This window comes from Bubalus kerabau, chromosome 8, assembly GCF_029407905.1.
Source record: "Bubalus kerabau isolate K-KA32 ecotype Philippines breed swamp buffalo chromosome 8, PCC_UOA_SB_1v2, whole genome shotgun sequence".
NCBI classification, from domain to species: Eukaryota; Metazoa; Chordata; class Mammalia; order Artiodactyla; family Bovidae; genus Bubalus; species Bubalus kerabau.
Genome location: NC_073631.1, coordinates 76,226,702 through 76,248,824, shown reverse-complemented (window position 1 = coordinate 76,248,824; position 22,123 = coordinate 76,226,702). Strand labels below are relative to the sequence as shown.

The window sequence follows — 22,123 nt, the reverse complement described above, 5'->3', positions numbered from 1 at the left end:
AGCAGCAACAGAAAAATATGTCCATTTTCCATATGGCATATATGACTGGCAATCAATTTTTAAATAATATTTCTATCTAAAATGAAATGTTTCAGCTGATAATTGCTTCTAGTTTCTAGCACTGACCATCTTTCAGAGCTAAACTACAGATACAGTGCATATGAATATAGAAAACAAAGAATAAAATTATTATTAATGTATGATTCACTGGGAAGACTATAGTGAGATGACATGGGAAGAGGGTGCATGTGAAGTGAATACGGATCCATGCTTTTCTTTTTGCAAAGACACATACAGAGCTTACTTTAATACTTTTTAAACATAAACTTGATGTGATAACATTGTGATCAATATTCACAGCTAAGATTTGTGGAACACTCAAATTTCTTAAGGAGTGGCATAATGATAGTGCTATCTACTAATGGCAAGAACAACAGGGGATTCCAAGAAATGAATAATATTCCAAGAAACCTCAGAAGTGGGACCTGGAGCTAGTACAGACTACGCTTATCTATGGACAAGAAGATATTAGGATAAGACAGACTTAAAATCTGGTGCATGTGCTGACCTTTGGTTTTTGTTTTTGTTTTTTAGTTTCAGTGTCTAAGTAGGTAATGAAATGGAAATTGTAAGGTGAGTTCAAATATTTTGTCTGGTATTATATTTACATATTGTGAGAATAATCAGTTATAAAACAAGCAAATGATTTTGAGAAAAAGACATAGGTTTAAAGGTTGATTAACCATAGGGTACTATGAATAGTTTGATCACTTGATTATATGATATGTGGCTTACATTATACTTGAGAATACTTCCCACTTTGTGACACATAATTAAAGAAGTTTATTCCCCAGTGGGCTCAGAAAAGCAGGAGCTCTTAATGCTACCTGACTTGGGAAAGCAGTAACAAAAGGAGGTAGAGACACTGCTGCTGCTGCTAAGTTGCTTCAGTCATGTCTGACTCTGTGCAACCCCATAGATGGCAGCCCACCAGGCTCCCCTGTCCCTGGGATTCTCCAGGCAAGAACACTGGAGTGGGCTGCCATTTCCTTCTCCAATGCATGAAAGGGAAAAGTGAAAGTGAAGTCACTCAGTTGTGTCCAGCTCTTAGTGACCCCATGGACTGCAGCCCACCAGGCTCCTCTGTCCATGGGATTTCCAGGCAAGAGTACTGGAGTGGGGTGCCATTGCCTTCTCCGGTAGAGACACTAGATATAGGTTTATAATTTACCTCAGTTCTGCAATATAGAAGGAATCACAGGTTCCTTGTGGGAACAGGTGCCAGGACTTTTATTAAATCATGGCTTACTGTTTGTCCCAAGTTATAATGTTAGTATAATAACAGCAATAGTGGAAGACGATTCTATGAAGTTCAATGTCAAGCTAAAAGGAAGATTAAAATATATATGTCAAGGATTAATACAAATGGCAGAGGAAGGGTTGTGTAGAAAGAGACAACTAAGTAAATAAAACCCAATATATTAAGTGCTATAAAGTAGCAGTTAATATGCTCTGGATCTTAAGGAAAGCTAAAGTTGGGAGGTGCTGTTTGTAGGTAATAATGACACCAAGAACAGACAGAAATGGCAGAAATAACAGCCCAGAGATGTAACAGTGAATAAATAATACATTCTAGAATCAACTGACACTTTACCGTGGCTACAGGGTAAGTTGTGTGCAGGGGAAAAGAAAAGGTAAATAAAGATGTAAACAAAGTGGAATCTATGCATGTGAGATTTTCAAGTCGACATTAAGAAATCTGTACTCCATATTTACAGGTAAATGATGAATATTTATAAGCAAAGAAGTAAAACAGAATCATATATTACAACATATTACAGTCACATATTACAGTCTGTGCCTGCATGGGTCAGAGATCATGTGGGGAGTGATTTAGCAGCAAAATGGAGTAGGAAGTTAGAAGACTGAGAAGCAGAAGGTGGAGAGGAATTACCTACATAAGGGAAATGGAAGAGAACTCTCACTTATTGAGCAATGCTTCTGTGTAGGAGCTGTGCTAGGCTTCAAGTGAATATATGTTCCCTTGACTTGTGCTGCAAACATATGTAAGCAGATATAATATCTGTCTTACAGATCAGTTTAAATTTTATGAAAGTAAAACACAGAGCCATACCCAAGCCATACCCATACTCAACTACTGACAGTTAACACAACTAATTTAAGTGACTTATTCTACTAAAATTGACTTCTGTTGGGCAAACTATCTTTCACTGAGTTTAAAAGTTATGGTTTCGTTTCAATGCCATTCTCCCAGATCTTCCCACCCTCTCCCTCTCTCACAGAGTCCATAAGACTGTTCTATACATCAGTGTCTCTTTTGCTGTCTCGTACACAGGGTTATTGTTACCATCTTTCTAAATTCCATATATATGCGTTAGTATACTGTATTGGTGTTTTTCTTTCTGGCTTACTTCACTCTGTATAATAGGCTCCAGTTTCATCCACCTCATTAGAACTGACTCAAATGCATTCTTTTTAATGGCTGAGTAATACTCCATTGTGTATATGTACCACTGCTTTCTTATCCATTCATCTGCTGATGGGCATCTAGGGTGCTTCCATGTCCTGGCTATTATAAACGGTGCTGCGATGAACACTGGGGTACACGTGTCTCTTTCCCTTCTGGTTTCCTCAGTGTGTATGCCCAGCAGTGGGATTGCTGGATCATAAGGCAGTTCTATTCCCAGTTTTTTAAGGAATCTCCACACTGTTCTCCATAGTGGCTGTACTAGTTTGCATTCCCACCAACAGTGTAAGAGGGTTCCCTTTTCTCCACACCCTCTCCAGCATTTATTACTTGTAGACTTTTGGATGGCAGCCATTCTGACTGGTGTGAAATGGTACCTCATAGTGGTTTTGATTTGCATTTCTCTGATAATGAGTGATGTGGAGCATCTTTTCATGTGTTTGTTAGCCATCTGTATGTCTTCTTTGGAGAAATGTCTATTTAGTTCTTTGGCCCATTTTTTGATTGGGTCATTTATTTTTCTGGAGTTGAGCTGTAGGAGTTGCTTGTATATTCTCGAGATTAGTTGTTTGTCAGTTGCTTCATTTGCTATTATCTTCTCCCATTCTGAAGGCTGTCTTTTCACCTTGCTAATAGTTTCCTTTGATGTGCAGAAGCTTTTAAGGTTAATTAGGTCCCATTTGTTTATTTTTGCTTTTATTTCCAATATTCTGGGAGGTGGGTCATAGAGGATCCTGCTGTGATGTATGTCAGAGAGTGTTTTGCCTATGTTCTCCTCTAGGAGTTTTATAGTTTCTGGTCTTATGTTGAGATCTTTAATCCATTTTGAGTTTATTTTTGTGTATGGTGTTAGAAAGTGTTCTAGTTTCATTCTTTTACAAGTGGTTGACCAGTTTTCCCAGCACCACTTGTTAAAGAGATTGTCTTTAATCCATTGTATATTCTTGCCTCCTTTGTCAAAGATAAGGTGTCCATATGTGCGTGGATTTATCTCTGGGCTTTCTATTTTGTTCCATTGATCAATATTTCTGTCTTTGTGCCAGTACCATACTGTCTTGAAACGAGTTGCCAGTCCAGGTTCGATGCACGATACTGGATGCTTGGGGCTGGTGCACTGGGACGACCCAGAGGGATGGAATGGGGAGGGAGGAGGGAGGAGGGTTCAGGATGGGGAACACATGTATACCTGTGGCGGATTCATTTTGATATTTAGCAAAATTAATACAATTATGTAAAGTTTAAAAATAAAATTAAAAAAAAAGAAAAAGACAAAAAAAAATAAAAGTTATGGTTTGCAGGATAGAATTTAAGAAACATAAAGAGAAAGCTAACCATTGATAGGTGAGGAAAGCATAGCACGGTAAGAGGAAGAAGAATACAAATTAAAGTGGGGAAAGAAGAGCAATTGACGCTAAAAGCAACGTCAATGGAAAGACTATGGTGGCCTCAAACTGTAAAAACCAGACTATTTAATAAGGCCCATGCAAATGCACACCTTGTGTGAGAAGGTTAGGGGCAGTTCATATAAAGGAGTCATGTTCCTTTTCTGAATTTACTTAGAGCAGAAACTAAGAGTCTTGGAGAGACAAGGAGTTAAGTTCTAGTCAGAGGAGACTGGGAGGAATTTATGATTCTTAAGAACTCTCTGAGATATTAGAAGGAGTGGGGGATCCCCATTGTGTGTAATTCAAACCAAAATGCATTCAACTATCAATAGTGAAGTCATTCAGTCATGTCTGACTCTTTGCGACCCCATGGACTGTAGCCAACCAGGCTCCTCCGTCCATGGGATTTTCCAGGCAAGAATACTGGAGTGGGTTGCCATTTCTTTCTCCAGGGGATCTTTCCAACCCAGGGATAGAACCCAGGTCCCCCGCATTGTAGGCAGATGCTTTACCATCTGAGCCACCAGGGAAGGCAAAGGAGAGGGCAATTATCATTAATACCTGGCTTTTCATAGGGAAGATGATAGCAAATACCTGGGTTAATTTACCAAGTAGGCCAGAGAACCAAGTATCTGTAAGCAAGCAGGCCTCTACACCCTCACCTACTTACACTTAAAATCTCCTTTCCCTCTTAACAGAGAAACACCAAGAGAAATAGCATCCCTGACCCCTTCTACCTTCACCAAAAAAATCTCCCAGATTTTAGTTATCATTTTGGAATAAATGCATGTTATAATTGCTTTATTTGTATTAACAGCCTATAATAGATTTTCTATTGTTCTGGATTAACTCATCTGCTAAATTTTTTAAATACTTTATGATAAAATTTAAGATATGCCTATATTTGTTGCTAATGGACAATTAACAAAATACCTCAGTTTCCTAAAAAAAAGGACAGCTACAAGACCATTGCATTTAGACTCCCATCGAACAACTTTTCTTCAGTAATAAATTTTCAGAGCAAAAGGTTAACTTGCAAATTCAATAAAGAACATTTTACTTTCTTAGTGACCTGAGTGCTAATATAATGAATAAAGCATCATTTTATTGCACACAACATATGGGGATTAATTTCCAATTTCATTACAATGTTTCATCAGGTGTAAACAGGTCTTTATGTCTTACAGATTTAACTGTGAAAAAATAATTTAGATATTCTGGTAAGTAATCTAAAGGAAGGTTATGAAAATTTCAAATCTAATTTCTGAAAGAGGCACACAAGAGATATAATTCTTAATAGACATTCTTTTCAATGGATTGCCTATATCTAGTATGCGATAAAATTGTCCATAGTTGCTTCTCGCACTTCTGCATTTTTAATATTGTGTAACTTAGGAAAGATAGACTATTCAAAGGAGAAAATCAAAATCTCTAATAGGAAATGGTATGAAGTTGTACTAAATTATCTTATGTGCTCCTCAGTCTTTTTAACCAGACTTTAGCAATGTTGTATTGTTCAGCCAAAATCAGATCAATACCTAACTGAAACAGCAACAGCCACAGAGAAAAACCTGTATTGTTTTAAGAGAAAAGATGAATTAGCATAGTGAACACAAGCTAATGATCTCATTTAGAGATTTGGATTCTAAACTATGAACAGTTCAATACCCTGCTGAAGAAAAACAAAAGACAATTTTTATCCAAAATAGAATATTTGCACCCTGTGAAAGATGGCAGGTAATGTAATGTGATCTTCAACTATTTTCACTTTGATAGTAGCATCCTGAATACATAAACTCTTGATTTCACTAAAAAATTAGAATCACCAAATATGGGTGACTAAAAATCAAACATTGCATTTGAAGAAGAGATACAATTATATATGCATTAAAGTGCTTTCTTTTTTCCATTGGTTGATGGCAGGATTTAGTTTGGTAATGTATTCAGGACCACTTGGAGCTCAAAGTGGAAAAGCATTAAGAGAAAATTATTATTAGTACCCTTCTCAGAAGGAAATGTGTGCACCGTGATTCAATGGATAAAACTAATATACATAATTGTAGACCGCGGGTTCGGCAACTTCCACTAAATAGCAGAAGCGTTATGATGAAAATTCATTTCACAAAATAAGAAGTATCTATAGAAAATTGTTAATTATAAAAGATTTTTTCACAAGCTTTAATATTTTGTAGACAAAAGAATAAGAAAGAATGTTAATTTGCAATGCAATTTACTAGGTGAATGATATTGAGCAAGTAGGTTATCACATCTAAGCCCTATTTCTTCATCTTTCATATGGAATGAAACATAAATGGCTATTTCAAATATTAAATTTCTATAACATGCCAAGCTCTTTGTTTTAAATGTATAATAATTCCTCAACACGCAGATAGGAAACCACTAGAGGGAAATCAAGGCCAAAGGCCATAAAGATGTATATAGTATTGTAGGTCTTTTTTTAATTTAAAGAGGAAAAAAACTTAAGGTTATTTTTTAAAGTACAAGAATAACTCAGTCAGGTATGTAAATATATAAGGTGCATGTACTTCACATTTGAAAGTACCATATATTTAGGAAACTGAATAATGTTTCATATTTAAAATATATGATATAAATAAAGCATATTTATGTAAAACCCAATAATTATATTTCTGTAATATTCTGCATTGTTAATATTCATCAGGATGTTGTATTCTGCTCTATTTTTCAAAAGAGGTAAAGGGTATGGAGAACATTCAAAAGAAAAAAAAAAGGAAATGATTTTGGATATAAAATAGTACCTTAAGGGAATGATTGAAATAGCTGGTATTATTTAGTTTGAGATAAAGTGGCTAACAAAGGGGAAGATTAGACATCTATCTTCATTAGGATATGAATTGAACTAAATGACTTATTGAAATCCATTTTCCTTTTTCAGTAATACATAATGCTACTTTCTTCTAAGGTAAATATATACTGATGTGGATACTGATATAGTTCAATAGGTGAAGTGACAACAAACATTAAGAACACTGAATATTCCTTACACACACACACACACACACACATTTACATTTCTCAAAGCTGAGACCCAGAATCATACATATCAAAATCACCCAGTAATTGTTTAAAATGCAGATTCCTGAATACCTCCCAGGGCCTACTGAATCAAAAACTTTAGTGATGGGATTTGAGAATCTACAGATGTAAAAAGCACACAAGACGATATATAAGTTCACTGGTATTGGAGAACCACTGATTTAGGAGAAAATGCTTAGTTCTGTGTATTTTTGGGTCACCATGGCGGTCACCTCCATGTAAGCTAGCCTGGAAAGGAAAAAGAGTTATAACCAAGTGTGTTGAAGATTTATGGGCCAAAACTGATAATTGCCTTGCATTCACATTCTATTGGCTACAATTCAGTTAAACGACCACACCTTACATAAGGGTGTCCTGGAAATCTAATCCAGTTGTATGCACACGAAAAGGAAACAGGAAGTCTCTGACTAAATCTAACTCCACAGAGGCAGTGGAAAAAGATTCCTTTTCGTTGTTTCTCAAAGTAGGGTAGATGCAATCTCTGGAGTTTCCTAGACGCCACCCTGACTTGATTAGAATCTTTGCATTGTGGCCTAGAAATAATCATTTTAAACAACTTTCTTATGATATTCTTAGACATAGAGAAATTTGAGAATGATTCCTCTTTTTTCTCCCTTTTTCTCTACCATGTTTTCCTTCAAGAGTAATTTAAAAAAATTTTTTCACCTGATTTTCTGGAAGAAGCAGCCATTTAAAAAATATTTTGGATTCATTTTGATATTTGGCAAAACTAATACAATTTTGTAAAGTTTAAAAATAAGATAAAATTTAAAAAAAGGAAAAAAATATTTTGAGGACATATTTTAATGAAGAATTGTATCAGTATTAATTTTTGAATTGAAGATCATCTGCCTATAGACAATCTTAAATGCCAAGTGAAGAAAGAAATGTTCATGAGCTGATACTAATCACTGAAGCTTTTGTTGTTTCCTCCAACAGAGTCTTGCTCCATATTAAAGGGAGAAAGGATTAAGAGCTATGGTTTTTACTGAAACAAACAAAAATTTAACTTCTGCATCAGCTATTTTTTTTTTCTATTGAAGAATTTTTTTAAAAAGAAATGTTAATGTTCTCCTTTCAGGGATTATTTTTTTAAATCATTCTAAGTTGAAGTACTCCATAGTTTTTTGTTTACTAGGCTATTCGACATACATTTAGCAGCTACTAGTCACTCATGATCCCTGAAACCCAAGATGCGCACAGTAATTTGGTAATTTCAGTTACCTCTTGTCAAGACCAATATCTTCAAAAATGACCAGAATAAATATATAGTGGGAAGTTGCAAGTTTATGATGATAATTTTAGAAAAGGAAATGCACAAGTCTACTGATTTCTTATTTTTTTTTTAATTTTTGTCCTGCTGTGAAATGCCCTATAATTGCATTCTGCAAACAAAAAGATGAGTTAAAAAGGAAAGTATTTATAAACTAAACCATTTTACTATGTTCTCTCAATAACCAATAAATATTCTGAAACATGTTCAGATGTTTTAGACTTTCTTTGTGAAAGTTTTAAGATTGGCTAAATCTAAATTCTAACAAATACTGATGGAGAAGCTGCCTTATGCCAGATATCTAGCAGAGAAAATATATGAAACCGCAGTTCCCATAGGCCCAAACAGTCAATATATTCTCATGATGTATTTGTAATTACAGAATGAAATCTTCATTTAGACATAGGTTTTTCACTGTTCAAAAAATATTATTTGTATGACAAAAGGCTATTGTATGAAAAATAGCTTATTCTAATTTCTCTTTATATGTCATTTATTCCTTTCTACAAACAGCCTATACTTCATTTCGAATCATTCCATGACTGTTGTTATAATTTATATCTCTATGATACGTTAGTGATTATAAAGATATTCTTTTATACTTAAAGCACCATTTGAAAAATGGAAAGATCCTTATACTCCTTTTACGACGAGAGAAAATATTTATGAGATACCCTTAGTTCCATGGTGAAATAATGGTCATACATGTCTTTAATGAAATATTGTTCATCTGTTTCTACTAATCTCTTTAACTAAATGTTTTGATGTTAAAGGAAATTTCGATTAAAATAATCCTCACTGACCATTAAATTAATGGTGGAAATAGTAGAACACAAGTATTAATACATGTAAGGATCACAAAAGAAGCAAAATTTCTATTCATCATAATAAAAAGGGATAACTTTCCATCCAAGATTCTTTATCACATATAACCAAACTATAATTATGACACTCTTTCTTCAGTGCAGTTCAGTCACTCAGTCATGTCTGACTCTTTGTGACCCCATGAACCACAGCACGCCAGGCCTCCCTGAACATCACCAACTCCCAGAGTCTACCCAAACTCATGTTCATTGAGTCGGTGATGCCATCCAACCATCTCATCCTCTGTCACCCCCTTCTCCCCCTGCCCTCAATCTTTCCCAGCATCAGGGTCCTTCCCAATGAGTCAGCTCTTCACATCAGGTGGCCAGAGTACTGGAGTTTCAGCTGCAACATCAGTCTTTCCAAAGGACATCCAGGACTCATCTCCTTTAGGATGGACTGGTTAGATCTCCTTGCAGTTCAAGGGACTCTCAAGAGTTTTCTCCAACACCACAGATCAAAAGCATCAATTCTTCAGCGATCAGCTTTCTTTATAGTCCAACTCTCAGATCCATACATGACTACAGGAAAAACCATAGCCTTGACTAGCCTTGTCAACATTACTTTGTTGACAAAGTAATGCCCCTGCTTTTTAATATGCTGTCTACGTTGGTCATAACTTTCCTTCCAAGGAGTACGCGTCTTTTAATTTCATGGCTGCAGGCACCATCAGCAGTGATTTTGGAGCACAGAAAAATAAATTATCTCACTGTTTCCAATGTTTCCCCATCTATTTCCCATGAAATGATGGGACCGGAGGCCATGATCTTAGTTTTTTGAATGTTGAGCTTTAAGCCAACTTTTTCACTCTCCTCTTTCACTTTCATCAAGAGGCTCTTTAGTTCTTCTTTGCTTTCTACCATAAGGGTGGTGTCATCTGCATATCTGAGGTTATTGATATTTCTCCCAGCAATCTTGATTCCAGCTTGTGCTTCTTCCAGCCCAGCATTTCTCATGATGTATTCTGCATATAAGTTAAATAAGCAGGGTGACAATATACAGCCTTGACATACTCCTTTTCCTATTTGGAACCAGTCTGTTGTTCCATGTCCAGTTCTAATTGTTGCTTCCTGTCCTGTCCAGTTCTAATTGTTGCTTCCTGACCTGGTTTCTTAAGAGGCAGGTCTGGTGGTCTTGTATTCCCATCTCTTGAAGAATTTTCCACAGTTTATTGTGATCCACACAGTCAAAGGCTTTGGCATAGTCAATAAAGCAGAAATAGATGTTTTTCTGGAACTCTCTTGCTTTTTCCATAATCCAGAAGATGTTGGCAATTTGATCTCTGGTTCCTCTGCCTTTTCTAAAACCAGCTTGAACATCAGGAAGTTCACGCTTCATGTATTGCTGAAGTCTGGCTTGGAGAATTTTGAGCATTTCTTTACTAGCATGTGAGATGAGTGCAATTGTGCAGTAGTTTGAACATTCTTTGGCATTGCCTTTCTTTGGGATTGGAATGAACACTGACCTTTTCCAGTCCTGTGGCCACTGCTGAATTTTCCAAATTTGCTGGCATATTCAGTGCCACACTTTAACAGCATCATCTTTTAGGATTTGAACTAGCTCAACTGGAATTCCATCACCTCCACTAGCTTTGTTCCTAGTGATGCTTCCTAAGACCCACTTGACTTCACGTTCCAGGATGTCTAGGTCTAGGTGAGTGTCACACCATCGTGATTATCTGCATCATGAAGATCTTTTTTGTACAGTTCTATGTATTCTTGCCATCTCTTCTTAATATCTTCTGCTTAAGTCCATACCATTTCTGTCCTTTATTGAGCCCATCTTTGCATGAAATGTTCCCTTGGTATCTCTCATTTTCTTGAAGAGATCTCTAGTCTTTCCCATTCTGTTGTTTTCCTCTATTTCCCTGCATTGATCGCTGAGGAAGGCTTTCTTGTCTCTCCTTGCTATTCTTTGGAAATCTGCATTCAGAAGGGTATATCTTTCCTTTTCTCCTTTGCTTTTCACTTCTCTTCTTTTCACAGCTATTTGTAAGGCCTCCTCAGACAGCCATTTTGCTTTTTTTGTATTTCTTTTTCTTGGGAATAGTCTTGACCCTGTCTCCTGTACAATATCATGAACCTCCGTCCGGAGTTCATCGGGCACTCTATTAGATCTGGTCCCTTAAATCTATTTCTTACTTCTACTGTATAATCATAAGGGATTTGATTTAGGTCATACCCGAATGGTCTAGTGGTTTTCCCTACTTTCTTCAATTTAAGTCTGAATTTGGCAATAAGGAGTTCATGATCTGAGCCACAGACACTCTTTCTTAATTTGCCATATATATATATATATATCCCTCATATCTCAACTGGTAAAGAATCCACCTGAAATGCAGGAGACCCTGGTTTGATTCCTGCGGTGGGACGATCTGCTGGAGAATGGATAAACAACCCACTACAGTCTTCTTGGGCTTCCCTGTTGCTCAGCTGATAAAGAATCCGCCTGCAATGTGGGAAACCTGGGTTCCATCCCTGGGTTGGGAATATCCCCTGGAGAAAGGAATGGCTACCCACTGCAATATTCTGGCCTGGAGAATTCCAAGGACTGTGTAGTCTATGAGGTAGCAAAGAGTCAGACACATTGTTGTTTAGTTGCATCTGACTCTTTGAGACCCTACGGACTGCAGCCCACTAGGCTCCTGTATCCATGGGATTTTCCAGGCAAGAATATTGGAGTGAGTTGCCATTTTCTTCTCAGGGGATCTTCCCAACCCAGGGATCGAACTCAGGTCTCTCACATTGTGGGCAGACCCTTTACTATCTGAGACACTAGGGAATTCCTTTATATACATATAAAAGCTGCTTCTACCTAGTGTCTGCTCTCAGGTTGTTCTACCACACTTGGTATAATAGGGTGCATAATATTTTAACTTTGAAAAGGCATATACAAAACATTAAACATAAAAGGAATACAATAAAAAAACAAAGCAAACTTTTAAAAAGTCTGAAATACAGTTGCCAAATGACGTTTTCTTTATTTATGTTTTTCTATGTGGAAATAGGGTCAGACTTTATTTTTCTGGGCTCAAAAATCACTGCAGATGGTGACTGCAGCCATGAAATTAAAAGACGGTTACTCCTTGGAAGGAAAGTTATGACCAACCTAGATAGCATATTCAAAAGCAGAGACATTACTTTGCCAACAAAGGTCCATCTAGTCAAGGCTATGGTTTTTCCAGTGGTCATGTATGGATGTGAGAGTTGGACTGTGAAGAAGGCTGAGCACTGAAGAATTGATGCTTTTGAACTGTGGTGTTGGAGAAGACTCTTGAGAGTCTCTTGGACTGCAAGGAGATCCAACCAGTCCATTCTGAAGGAGATCAGCCCTGGGATTTCTTTGGAAGGAATGATGCTAAAGCTGAAACTCCAGTACTTTGGCCACCTCATGCGAAGAGTTGACTCATTGGAAAAGACTCTGCTGCTGGGAGGGATTGGGGGCAAGAGGAGAAGGGGACGACAGAGGATGAGATGGCTGGATGGCATCACTGACTCAATGGACGTGAGTCTGAGTGAACTCCGGGAGTTGGTGATGGACAGGGAGGCCTGGCATGCTGTGATTCATGGGGTTGCAAAGAGATGGACATTACTGAGCGACTGATCTGATCTGATCTGATATCAATAAAAAAATGACAATCCAAAGGGTTATAATTAAATATGGCCTTTTAGGAAAAATATACAAACTAGACAACCAATATAGAAATAAATGCTTAACCTCACTCAAAATTACTTTCAAACAAAACAAACTAGTTATCTAATGTATTTTCAAAGACTAAAATATCTCTAATATTTATGTCTGTCTAGCATATGCAAATGTGATGTAATCTCAAACTATCAGGTGGAGTGAAATTTTGTACAATAATCTTGAGAGACAATTAACATCTATCAAAAGTTTAAATCTATCTTCAAATATATAATTTCACTCTACAACCTACTTTTGCATTTAAAGAAAAGAATCTCACTAGTTTCTAGTCTTCCTTCTCCTTTTTTTTTTTTTGCTTGTTTTTCTTTTTCTTTCCTTATTGTTCTGGAGTATGTTTTCAAGTAGCTTTCTCAAAATGGTATGTGCGAGAGGTTTTTAGTTATCTAAAGGCATCTTTCTTCATTCTTCCAAGGAACAAAAATCTGTGTCACTCAGTACACTTAAGGTTGAGGTTATGTTCTTAGGTAGAACCAGAAACTGCAAAAGAGGAAAGACAGAGCCTTCCTAATGGTACTGCCTCAAACTAAGCAAATATTAAATCTTCTATTAGAAAATTCCTGTATTTTATTACACTACAAAGTGTGTCTCCATTCACGAGAGTTGCCTGTATTCATTGTCTCCAGTTTCTAACAGTTCCCTCAACTTACTATAACTTGTCTTCAACTCTCCTTTGCTTCCCCAAGACAACTTTAAGAAAACCAATGATCTCCCTTGTATTAAATCCAATGAACCTTATTATGAAATGCTTTAAATTCTCAGCATAATCAGTAGACATAAAATTCAGTCTCTCTTTGGAATTTTTTCATGCCTTTTCTAGGGAAACATCATATTTGTTGGTATTCTGAATTGGCCTCTTTGGGAGCTAACTCCACAAGGCTTAGTCACAGAATCCTTATTCATTATATACACCTATTCATTAGTCAGTAGAGTTTAACCCTGGCTGTATTTTAGACTTAACTCAGAAGACATGAATAGTGGTATTTCCACAGTATTATGCCCAGAAAATTTTGTATATATAGTTGTTCAGTTGTTAAATCATGTCTGACTCTTTGCAACCCCATGGACTGCAGCATGCCAGGCTTCCCAGTCCTTTCCTACCTTCTGGAGTTTGCTGAAACTCATGTCCATTGAGTCAGTAATGCCATCCAACCATCTCATCCTCTGTTGCCCCCTTCTCCTCCTGCCCTATATGTGCGTGTGTGTGTGTGTGTGTGTGTGTGTGTAGGCTTCCCTGGAGGTTTAATGGTAAAGAACCTGCTTGCCAGTGCAGGAGACACAGGAGACTCGAGTTCAATCGCTAGGTCAGGAAGATTCCCCTGGAGAAGGAAATGGCAACCCACTCCATTATTATTGCCTGGGAAATCCCATGGACAGAGGAGCCTGGCAGGCTACAGTCCATAGGGTGCAAAGAGATGGACCTGACTTAGCGACTAAATAACAGTGACAATACATATGAGAGGGTAACAGGCAGGAAGGCTAGGGGTTTCCAAATGGAGGAAACAGGCTGCAAAGGTCAGACGTTTTCTCTTCTCTCTTAAGCAGCAGGAGAAAACAAACAAGTGTCAGATTTTTTTTCCCCTTCTCTATACAAATTTAAAAGGAGGTTTCTTTTAAAATCCTGTGTTGCCATGATGACACCTGGTTCCACCTGAACTTAAAACTTTTCTCAAATCTTGAGCTAACCCATGCTTTTTCTTATGGAAATATTTTTCAATATATCCAGTGTTTTTCTTAAGCTATGTTAATGAGCTATGTATTTACCCTCAACTCTGTCTTCACATCAGTTCCCCTAAGACTCAGAACCAACTTGACAAACCAGTATGTTTTACTCATGCAAATGTTCTCTTAAGCTATGTTAATGAGACTATGACTTTGCTTGGAAATCAGCCTTTCTTCAAGATTCATGTCAATTGTTTTCTGTTCTGGGACAACTCACCTTGTGCCAATGTTATCCCAAAATGCATGTTGTGGGTGAGGGGCCTGGTGCCAGTCTCTGAGTTTTGAGATATTTCCTTTCTCTAACTAGCAGCGTGCTGGCATGCTGCAGTCCATGGGATCGCAGAGTTGGACACAACTGAGCGACTGAACTGAACTGAGTAGCTATATAACACCCAGCTAAAGACTAGCAGTGGGGCACTCTTTCTGCCTCCTTCTGATGTCTATGTCAGAAGCTTTCTCTATCTCTTTTATACTTTAATAAAACTTTATTACACAAAAGCTCTGAGTGATAAAGCCTCATCACTGGTCCTGGATTGAATTCCTCTCCTCTGGAGACCAAGAATCTCAGCGTCTTTGACAGCTCAGCAACAACCTTTCATCTATATATGTGTATATGTCCTTTCCCAAAGAGTCTTAGACACTGTTTAACTACTTATCACCTATGAAATTTTAATATCATTATATACTTTATATACCATGATACCATTATTGCCATTACCATTAATACTATTATATACTGTATATTTGTACTATGTGTCTCTCGGTGCTCGTGCATAAACATGTGAGATATTTGTCACCACTCAAGAAATAAGTTTCACCCCTTTGGAGATGATATCACCTTCATTGAGACTACATGGATAATACAGTCCATGGGCACTTTAAATTGTACATGTCCAGAACAAATGTGATTGTTTCACTTCAAACACAATTCCACCAAGGATTTTTATATAAGTAAATGGAACTAACATGTAATCAGCTATAGCAGCCAGACACTTAGAAGGCATCTTTGCAATCCCCTGCTCCTAGCTAAACCCCTGTGCTGGGTCTGTTAATATTTTCTAATTCATTTCATGAATATCTCAGTCACCTGTCAACATTTTTACACCTCCCTTTCCGCCATCCTAACAAATTCTTGCCTTTATAGAGCCAACGGGGTAGCCTTTGGCCTCGATGACTTGAAGCATGAATATGATTGGTAGCTTTCCTGGTGGCTTAGATGGTAAAGACTCTGCCTGCATTGCAGAAGACCCAGATTCGATCCCTGGGTCAAGAAGATCCCCTGGAAAAGGGAATGGCAACCCACTCCAGGGTGCTTGCCTGCAGAATTCCATTGACAGAGGAGTCTGGCAGGCTACAGACCATGGAGACACAAAGAGTCGGACATGAAGAAAGTGACTAACACACACACACACACACACACACACACACACACAGGATAGGTATTTAGGCATAGTTGCATATATTAAGATACGGAGAAAGGAAATTAAGTGGTATATTTAGGAGATGTACAAACAAAAGATTAATTTGGAGAATTATTTACACCACTAATCTTAGAGACTTTTAAGTACTTTCTAGCTCTTATCAGTCAATATCCACACAGAATTTCACCAGTAATTTGATTTTGTTTCAATATTATATTTTCCCAAATGTCCTCTATCGCCCCACACCCACACCCACACACACATGCCTATGATGGCTTAGGGGATAATAATTGTTAACAAAGGCACAGACAGTGGAATAATAATCTCTGATTCATTTGAATTCAAGAAGCCTAGACTCATTTGGGGGCAGGAATGTATTGAGAATGAGTAGTGAAATAAGATTCAGCTAAATTAGACGCAACCATATTATCGAGGGTTTGGAAAGAGAAGTTTAGATCTAATGTGACAGGAAAGAGTCAGTCAAGAGACCTATTCAGAGAAAGCTGGGATCTGGCAGTTCTGAAAAGACTGGATAGAATAAGAAAGCCTTGAGTTAAAGATGTTGTTAGAGAAGGTAAGCCTGTCTGTCCTGGAAACCTGGAAAAGAAGAGAAAAAGATGGACTTGTGGAAAATAAGGGGAAATAATTTTCATCAGCCAACATGCAAATCAATTCTTTCTAGTAGGAATTATCACATAGTATGGTGGAGAGATCATAGATTTTAAAACATCAATTCAATTTCTCCTAGATCTACTATTTGTCATCTAGATAACCCAGTATTTGACTCTGCCTATTCAAACTCTATGAATCTTAATTCAATGTGTTTACCTATTTTCTAGTATTTCAATAAAAAAAGATGGCATGCAAAATTCCTAGTTGAGTCTCCATAAAACACTTAAGAAATGCTGCTTTGTTTAAAAAAAATTATATTTTACTATGGAGATTGTTCACCATGGAAATCTATTATGTACATTTTATAAGCCAAAAAAAATCTCCTACATATTATTATTTATTTTACTTAGCTTTCATTTCTGGTTCTCAATTAGGCAGGGTATTCTCAGATGGTAATTTTGAAATTTGTGACTGAAAAAAAATCCTATAAGTAGCATCATATTGTCTAATTAAGTTTAAATATATAATATATCTTATATGTTATTTTATATATTTGTATTTTCTTCAGGTTCAATATGGTATAATTTTTCTCTTATATATCATTCATGAATTTTATATTACATTTTAACTGCTATTGATGAATTAAAAAATTTAAAAAGCATACAGTTGTCCCATGGGATCTGTGGGGGATCAGCTGCAATCCCATGGACTGTAGCTCAACCAGGCTCCTCTGTCCATGGGATTCTCCAGGCAAGAATACTTGATGGGTTGCCATTCCCTTCTCCAGGGGATCTTCCCAACTGAGGGTTTGAACCCAGGTCCCTGGCATTGCAGGCAGATTCATTACCATCTAAGCCACTAAGGAAGCCCTGAGGAATCTCTAGGGATACCCAAATTCACAGATGCGCAAGTCCTTTATAAATAATGGTGTAATACAGTCAGACCTCCCTCTGTATCTGTGAACATGAAAGCCATGGATAGACTGTGTTTCCTTTACTGTCTTTAAGATTTTTATATTGCCTTCTTTTACTAAGGTAAGTTGTGCTTTTACTTCTCTACTAGTATTCTTGCCTGAGAAATCCCATGGACAGAGGAGCCTGGTGGACTACAGTTCATGGGGTTGCAAAGAGTCGGACATGACTGAGTGACTAACACTTTCACTTTCATAATAACTATAAGTTGTTCCCTTTTCCCTCTAGTTGCACTGGACCAAGGCACCTTCTCATCTGCTGCCATAGGCCTCAGTTAAGATTTCTTTGTATTTGCATAGCTAATTAGAGTTTACAGAGATGGTTCATATTATCATACTTGATCTTTTTCAATCACCTCAGTAAGAATGAAAAAATAATATGTTTTATTTTCTAGGTACCTTTACCTCAATGCAGGAACCAATTCCATATAAAGTTATTTATCCCTCAATGATTTCCAGGTTTATTTTTAAAATTCATTTATATCATTCCCCTGACCTTGTAGAATTGATCTAGAATTACCAGTCCTTTCATAAGATATATTTTGAAATTAATATGGAATTAGACATAGTGAGAAGCAAATGCTATTAAATTATTATCTTATTACTGAATCTTATTAAAAGTTAATATCCTTCCTTACAGAAAACATGTTAGATATTAATATCTAATTAACATCAGTAATAAACACACACAGAAAAAAGTCCTAAAAATAAACAAAGTAAAGACCCTCCTCACAGAATCCTACTTTGCAGCAAATGATTCAGCAATGTTTCACCTATATACGTAATGCTTTCTTTTGTTAGGTGCAACTGTTTAAATTGAAGAGATAAAAATGGTTCTAAAGCACTTGAATTTTGAACAGATTTTTAACATTTTGAACAACAACAAAAAATGACTTCTTTTGGCCTCTTTTCCAATATCTTTCTGTGCTACAGTGTATAGAAAACTAAATTCTACATTTTCAAGACTACCTTGCAGCTAGATCTCTGAAAGTTCTCACAATCATTGGTAAGATTTTAATTTGAATTTCAATTAAGGTTGGGGGTGGAGGAAATGACTTTGATGCATCCATTTTCAGCTGATATAGTTCTAAAAAGATGACAAGGCAGTTTCCTTATCTCTGAATCTCAGTCTCTGTAAAAGAAGGCAATATAAAAATCTTAAGACCAATAGGAAGTGTCCATTTTCCAGCTGCCTAACTTTCTATTAGCAGGATTATTGGAGAGACTGTTTTATACTGAGATTATGGTACCCAACCTAGTGTCTGGTCATTCAGCCCTTCCAAATACTTTATAATTGTGCATTTCCCTACTTTTAAATGATATTCTCTTAAGATTGGTTTCTTTTTTTTTTTTTGGAAAACAAGAAATCAGTTTTTTATTTCATCATTTCTTGCATTTGAAGTACTCCTCGATGACATCCTTGGCCTGAGATTCTTTGCCATAGTCCTTAACCACCACACAACTGCAACCAACCACTTTACAAGGTTTTCCCTCTCTGTCAATTTTACAGAGGCCTACCCATTCCCCTAGTTTCTTGTTGTCATCAACCTTAATCAGGTTGATTTGATGCTCAGCACAAAGGGCCTCCACCAACTTGACATACATAGGCTCATCACAGTTGGATGCGAGCACACACAGATGGGCTTGGCGCTTGTCTAAAGCTTTCGCAGCTTCGCGAATTCCACGTGCTAAGCCATCGTGTATGAGGGCGGTCTTCAGCACCTCTTGCAGAGCAGTATTAACGTCCATTACACCTCCAGCAGCAATGCCTTCCTCGGCCATGGCGATGGGTAAGATTGGTTTCAATTATCTATATGTGAGTAAACTCTACTTGATGCATTTTTAAATCTTGGAGACAAATAATTAGAAAGAAAAAACTTGTTACCCTGTGAATTATCTCTTCTCCTAAGAAAGACATAGGGGGCTTACCTTCCCCACAACACCCCTCCAGTCTCCATAGCAATAATACCTTCAGACCTATTCTTGGATAAAACATGCACTTCAGAAGCCCTTTATCCTTAAACATCTCACCTCTCATTCTTTAATACCAAAAAATATGTTTCAGTTCAGTTCAGTCACTTAGTCGTGTCCGACTCTTTGCGACCCCATGAATCGCAGCATGCCAGGCCTCCCTGTCCATCACCAACTCCCAGAGTTCACTCAAACTCATGTGCATCGAGTCGGTGATGCCATCCAGCCATCTCATCCTCTGTCATCCCCTTCTCTTCCTGCCCCCAATCCCTCCCAGCATCAGAATCTTCTCCAATGAGTCAACTCTTCGCATGAGGTAGCCAAAGTACAGGAGTTTCAGCTTTAGCATCATTCCTTACAAAGAAATCCCAGGGCTGATCTCCTTCAGAATGGACTGATTGGATCTCCTTGCAGTTCAAGGGACTCTCAAGAGTCTTCTCCAACACCACAGTTCAAAAGCATCAATTCTTCGGCACTCAGCTTTCTTCACAGTCCAACTCTCACATCCATAAATGACTACTGGAAAAACCATAGCCTTGCTAGATGGACCTTTGTTGGCAAAGAGAGGCTAAAACCTTACATTGCCAAAATGAGAACTTAAAAAACAAATTTTAGTAAAGTACATATTTGGTTTAAAGACTACTTTTTTTTTGGCTTATGATTAGACAATGAAAAATGATTGTCAACATCAGTTTCCTTGCTTTATGGGTTGTTGAAGGAAAGAGGAGGTTTTCTAACACCTGAAGGAAGAGGAGGTGATGAGAGATGGGGAATGTTGAAAGCTGTCAGAAAGACCAAAAAAGGGATGATTAATTAATTTTTAGTTTTGCCCACAATAAAAACTGTTGACTTTAACAGTAGTGGGTCATAGCTGTGAGCTCAAAGACTGAAAGGTGGGTCCCAGGATAGTTTTACCTAATGGGGAAAAAAAGAAACTGGGAGAAAGGTGAAAGTGCCTTAAAAATAAAATCATATTTTACAGCTGAGGCTGATGCCAGACCTATTCTCCAAGAAATTATGATGAAAAGTTCTTACAAATACTTAAAAGCTAGTGTGAGAATCTTAATCTGCTTTTGCCTCATAATTCTGGTTAAGAATTATTTTATTACTAAGATATCTTCTAAGAGGAAAATATGTGATTTTTACAAATGTATTATTTCTCTAATATGTGTGATGGTTGTATTTAAAAAAGGAAAACAGGCTAAATACACACACACACATATATATAGCAAAACATCTTCAATAGGTAATTCTTCTCATTCTATTAAAAAATGATTTTGTTGTACTTGTGATATAACTAGACTTAAATCATTAAAATTGGAGAAGGAAATGGCAACCCACTCCAGTGTTCTTGCCTGGAGAATCCCATGGACGGAGAAGCCTGATAGGCTGCCATCCATGGGGTTGCAGAGAGTCGGATACGACTGAAGCGACTTAGCAGCAGCAAATCATTAAAATGAGATTTCCTTCTTTTTTTCTCCCACAAGGAACTGACATCTAAGAAAGCTTTTGAGTTGTTTCAAACTAATATTTCAAAGCTACTTTGCTGGTTTAAATCTAGATTTGGCTTAGCAGATTTTACTACTGAGTTCAAAAATAGTTCTAAATTTGACCCAATATGTTTTCCTGTCTTTAGACACGCTGTAAAGCATCTGAGATTAATGGGAAATATGAATAAAAGGTCCTGACAACATCAGTAAAGGCTGTCAGCCAACTGCAGCTGGCAGTGATTGGCCATGACTGTGAGTCAAATAAACTGTTGGTGGCAGAGTTGATGGGTGAAATAGCATTCAGAATGTGTATATGGGTGTATGTGCCTGAATGGTTAAAATCAACTTCTCCAACCCTCCTATTCTGGTCACTGCATATTTTATAAGAGTGATTACAGAGGAGGTAAAAATAATTTTTCTGACTTGTAAAACTAGGGAATAATAATTAATTGGGGTAATAGTAATGAGCAAGGCCTTCCCTTGTAACTCAGCTGGTAAAGAATCTGACTGCAATGCAGGAGACCCCAGTTTGATTCCTGGGTTGGGAAGATCCCCTGCAGAAGGGATAGGCTACCCACTCCAGTATTCTTGGGCTTCCCTGGTTGCTTAGATGGTAAAGAATCCACCTGCAGTGTGGAAGACCTGGATTTGATCCCTGGGTTGGGAAAATTCCCCAGAGAAGGGTATGCAACCCAGTCGAGTATTACTGCCTGAAGAATCTCCATGGACTGAGGAGCTTACCATCTGTGGGGTTGCAAAGAATCAGACATGACTGAGTGACTAAGCACAGCACAGCACAGTAATGAGTAAATAACATATTTTGATATGTTCAAAATGTATTTATTCTTTTCAACCATCAGATTCTCACTCTTTAGTAATGGATATGCATGGCAAGTTGGTTCATTCTCTGACCAATGAGCAGTGAAGGGGACTGGAGAATTTTACAACAATGTCCAGATAAGAGAAGGAAGGAGGAGGAGGCAAGTGTGGTAAGACTCTCAATAAACCACTAATCAAGGCAAATCACTACCTCAATGTTCCAACACATCTTGGAACAGCAGTATGCATTATTAAGATAAATAAATAATATATACTTATATATACATACATAGTAGGTTTATGAATATTATGTTACATTGTATGTATT

The 22,123-nt window shown here is 37.2% G+C and overlaps 1 protein-coding gene across 1 annotated transcript; it reads right to left on the bottom strand.

Annotated features, from left to right (window-relative positions):
* Positions 1 to 18,852: 18,852 nt before the first annotated feature.
* Positions 18,853 to 19,301, bottom strand: LOC129659361 (40S ribosomal protein S12-like). Its single transcript, XM_055590606.1, has one exon. It carries the CDS (start codon positions 19,295 to 19,297, stop codon positions 18,899 to 18,901), a length of 399 nt encoding a protein of 132 aa, XP_055446581.1. The 5' UTR covers positions 19,298 to 19,301; the 3' UTR covers positions 18,853 to 18,898.
* Between the last annotated feature and the right edge of the window lie 2,822 nt (positions 19,302 to 22,123).

Excerpts from the sequence above, each read along its gene's own strand:
- LOC129659361 (XM_055590606.1), bottom strand. The coding sequence starts at position 19,297 with ATGGCCGAGGAAGGCATTGCTGCTGGAGGTGTAATGGACGTTAATACT.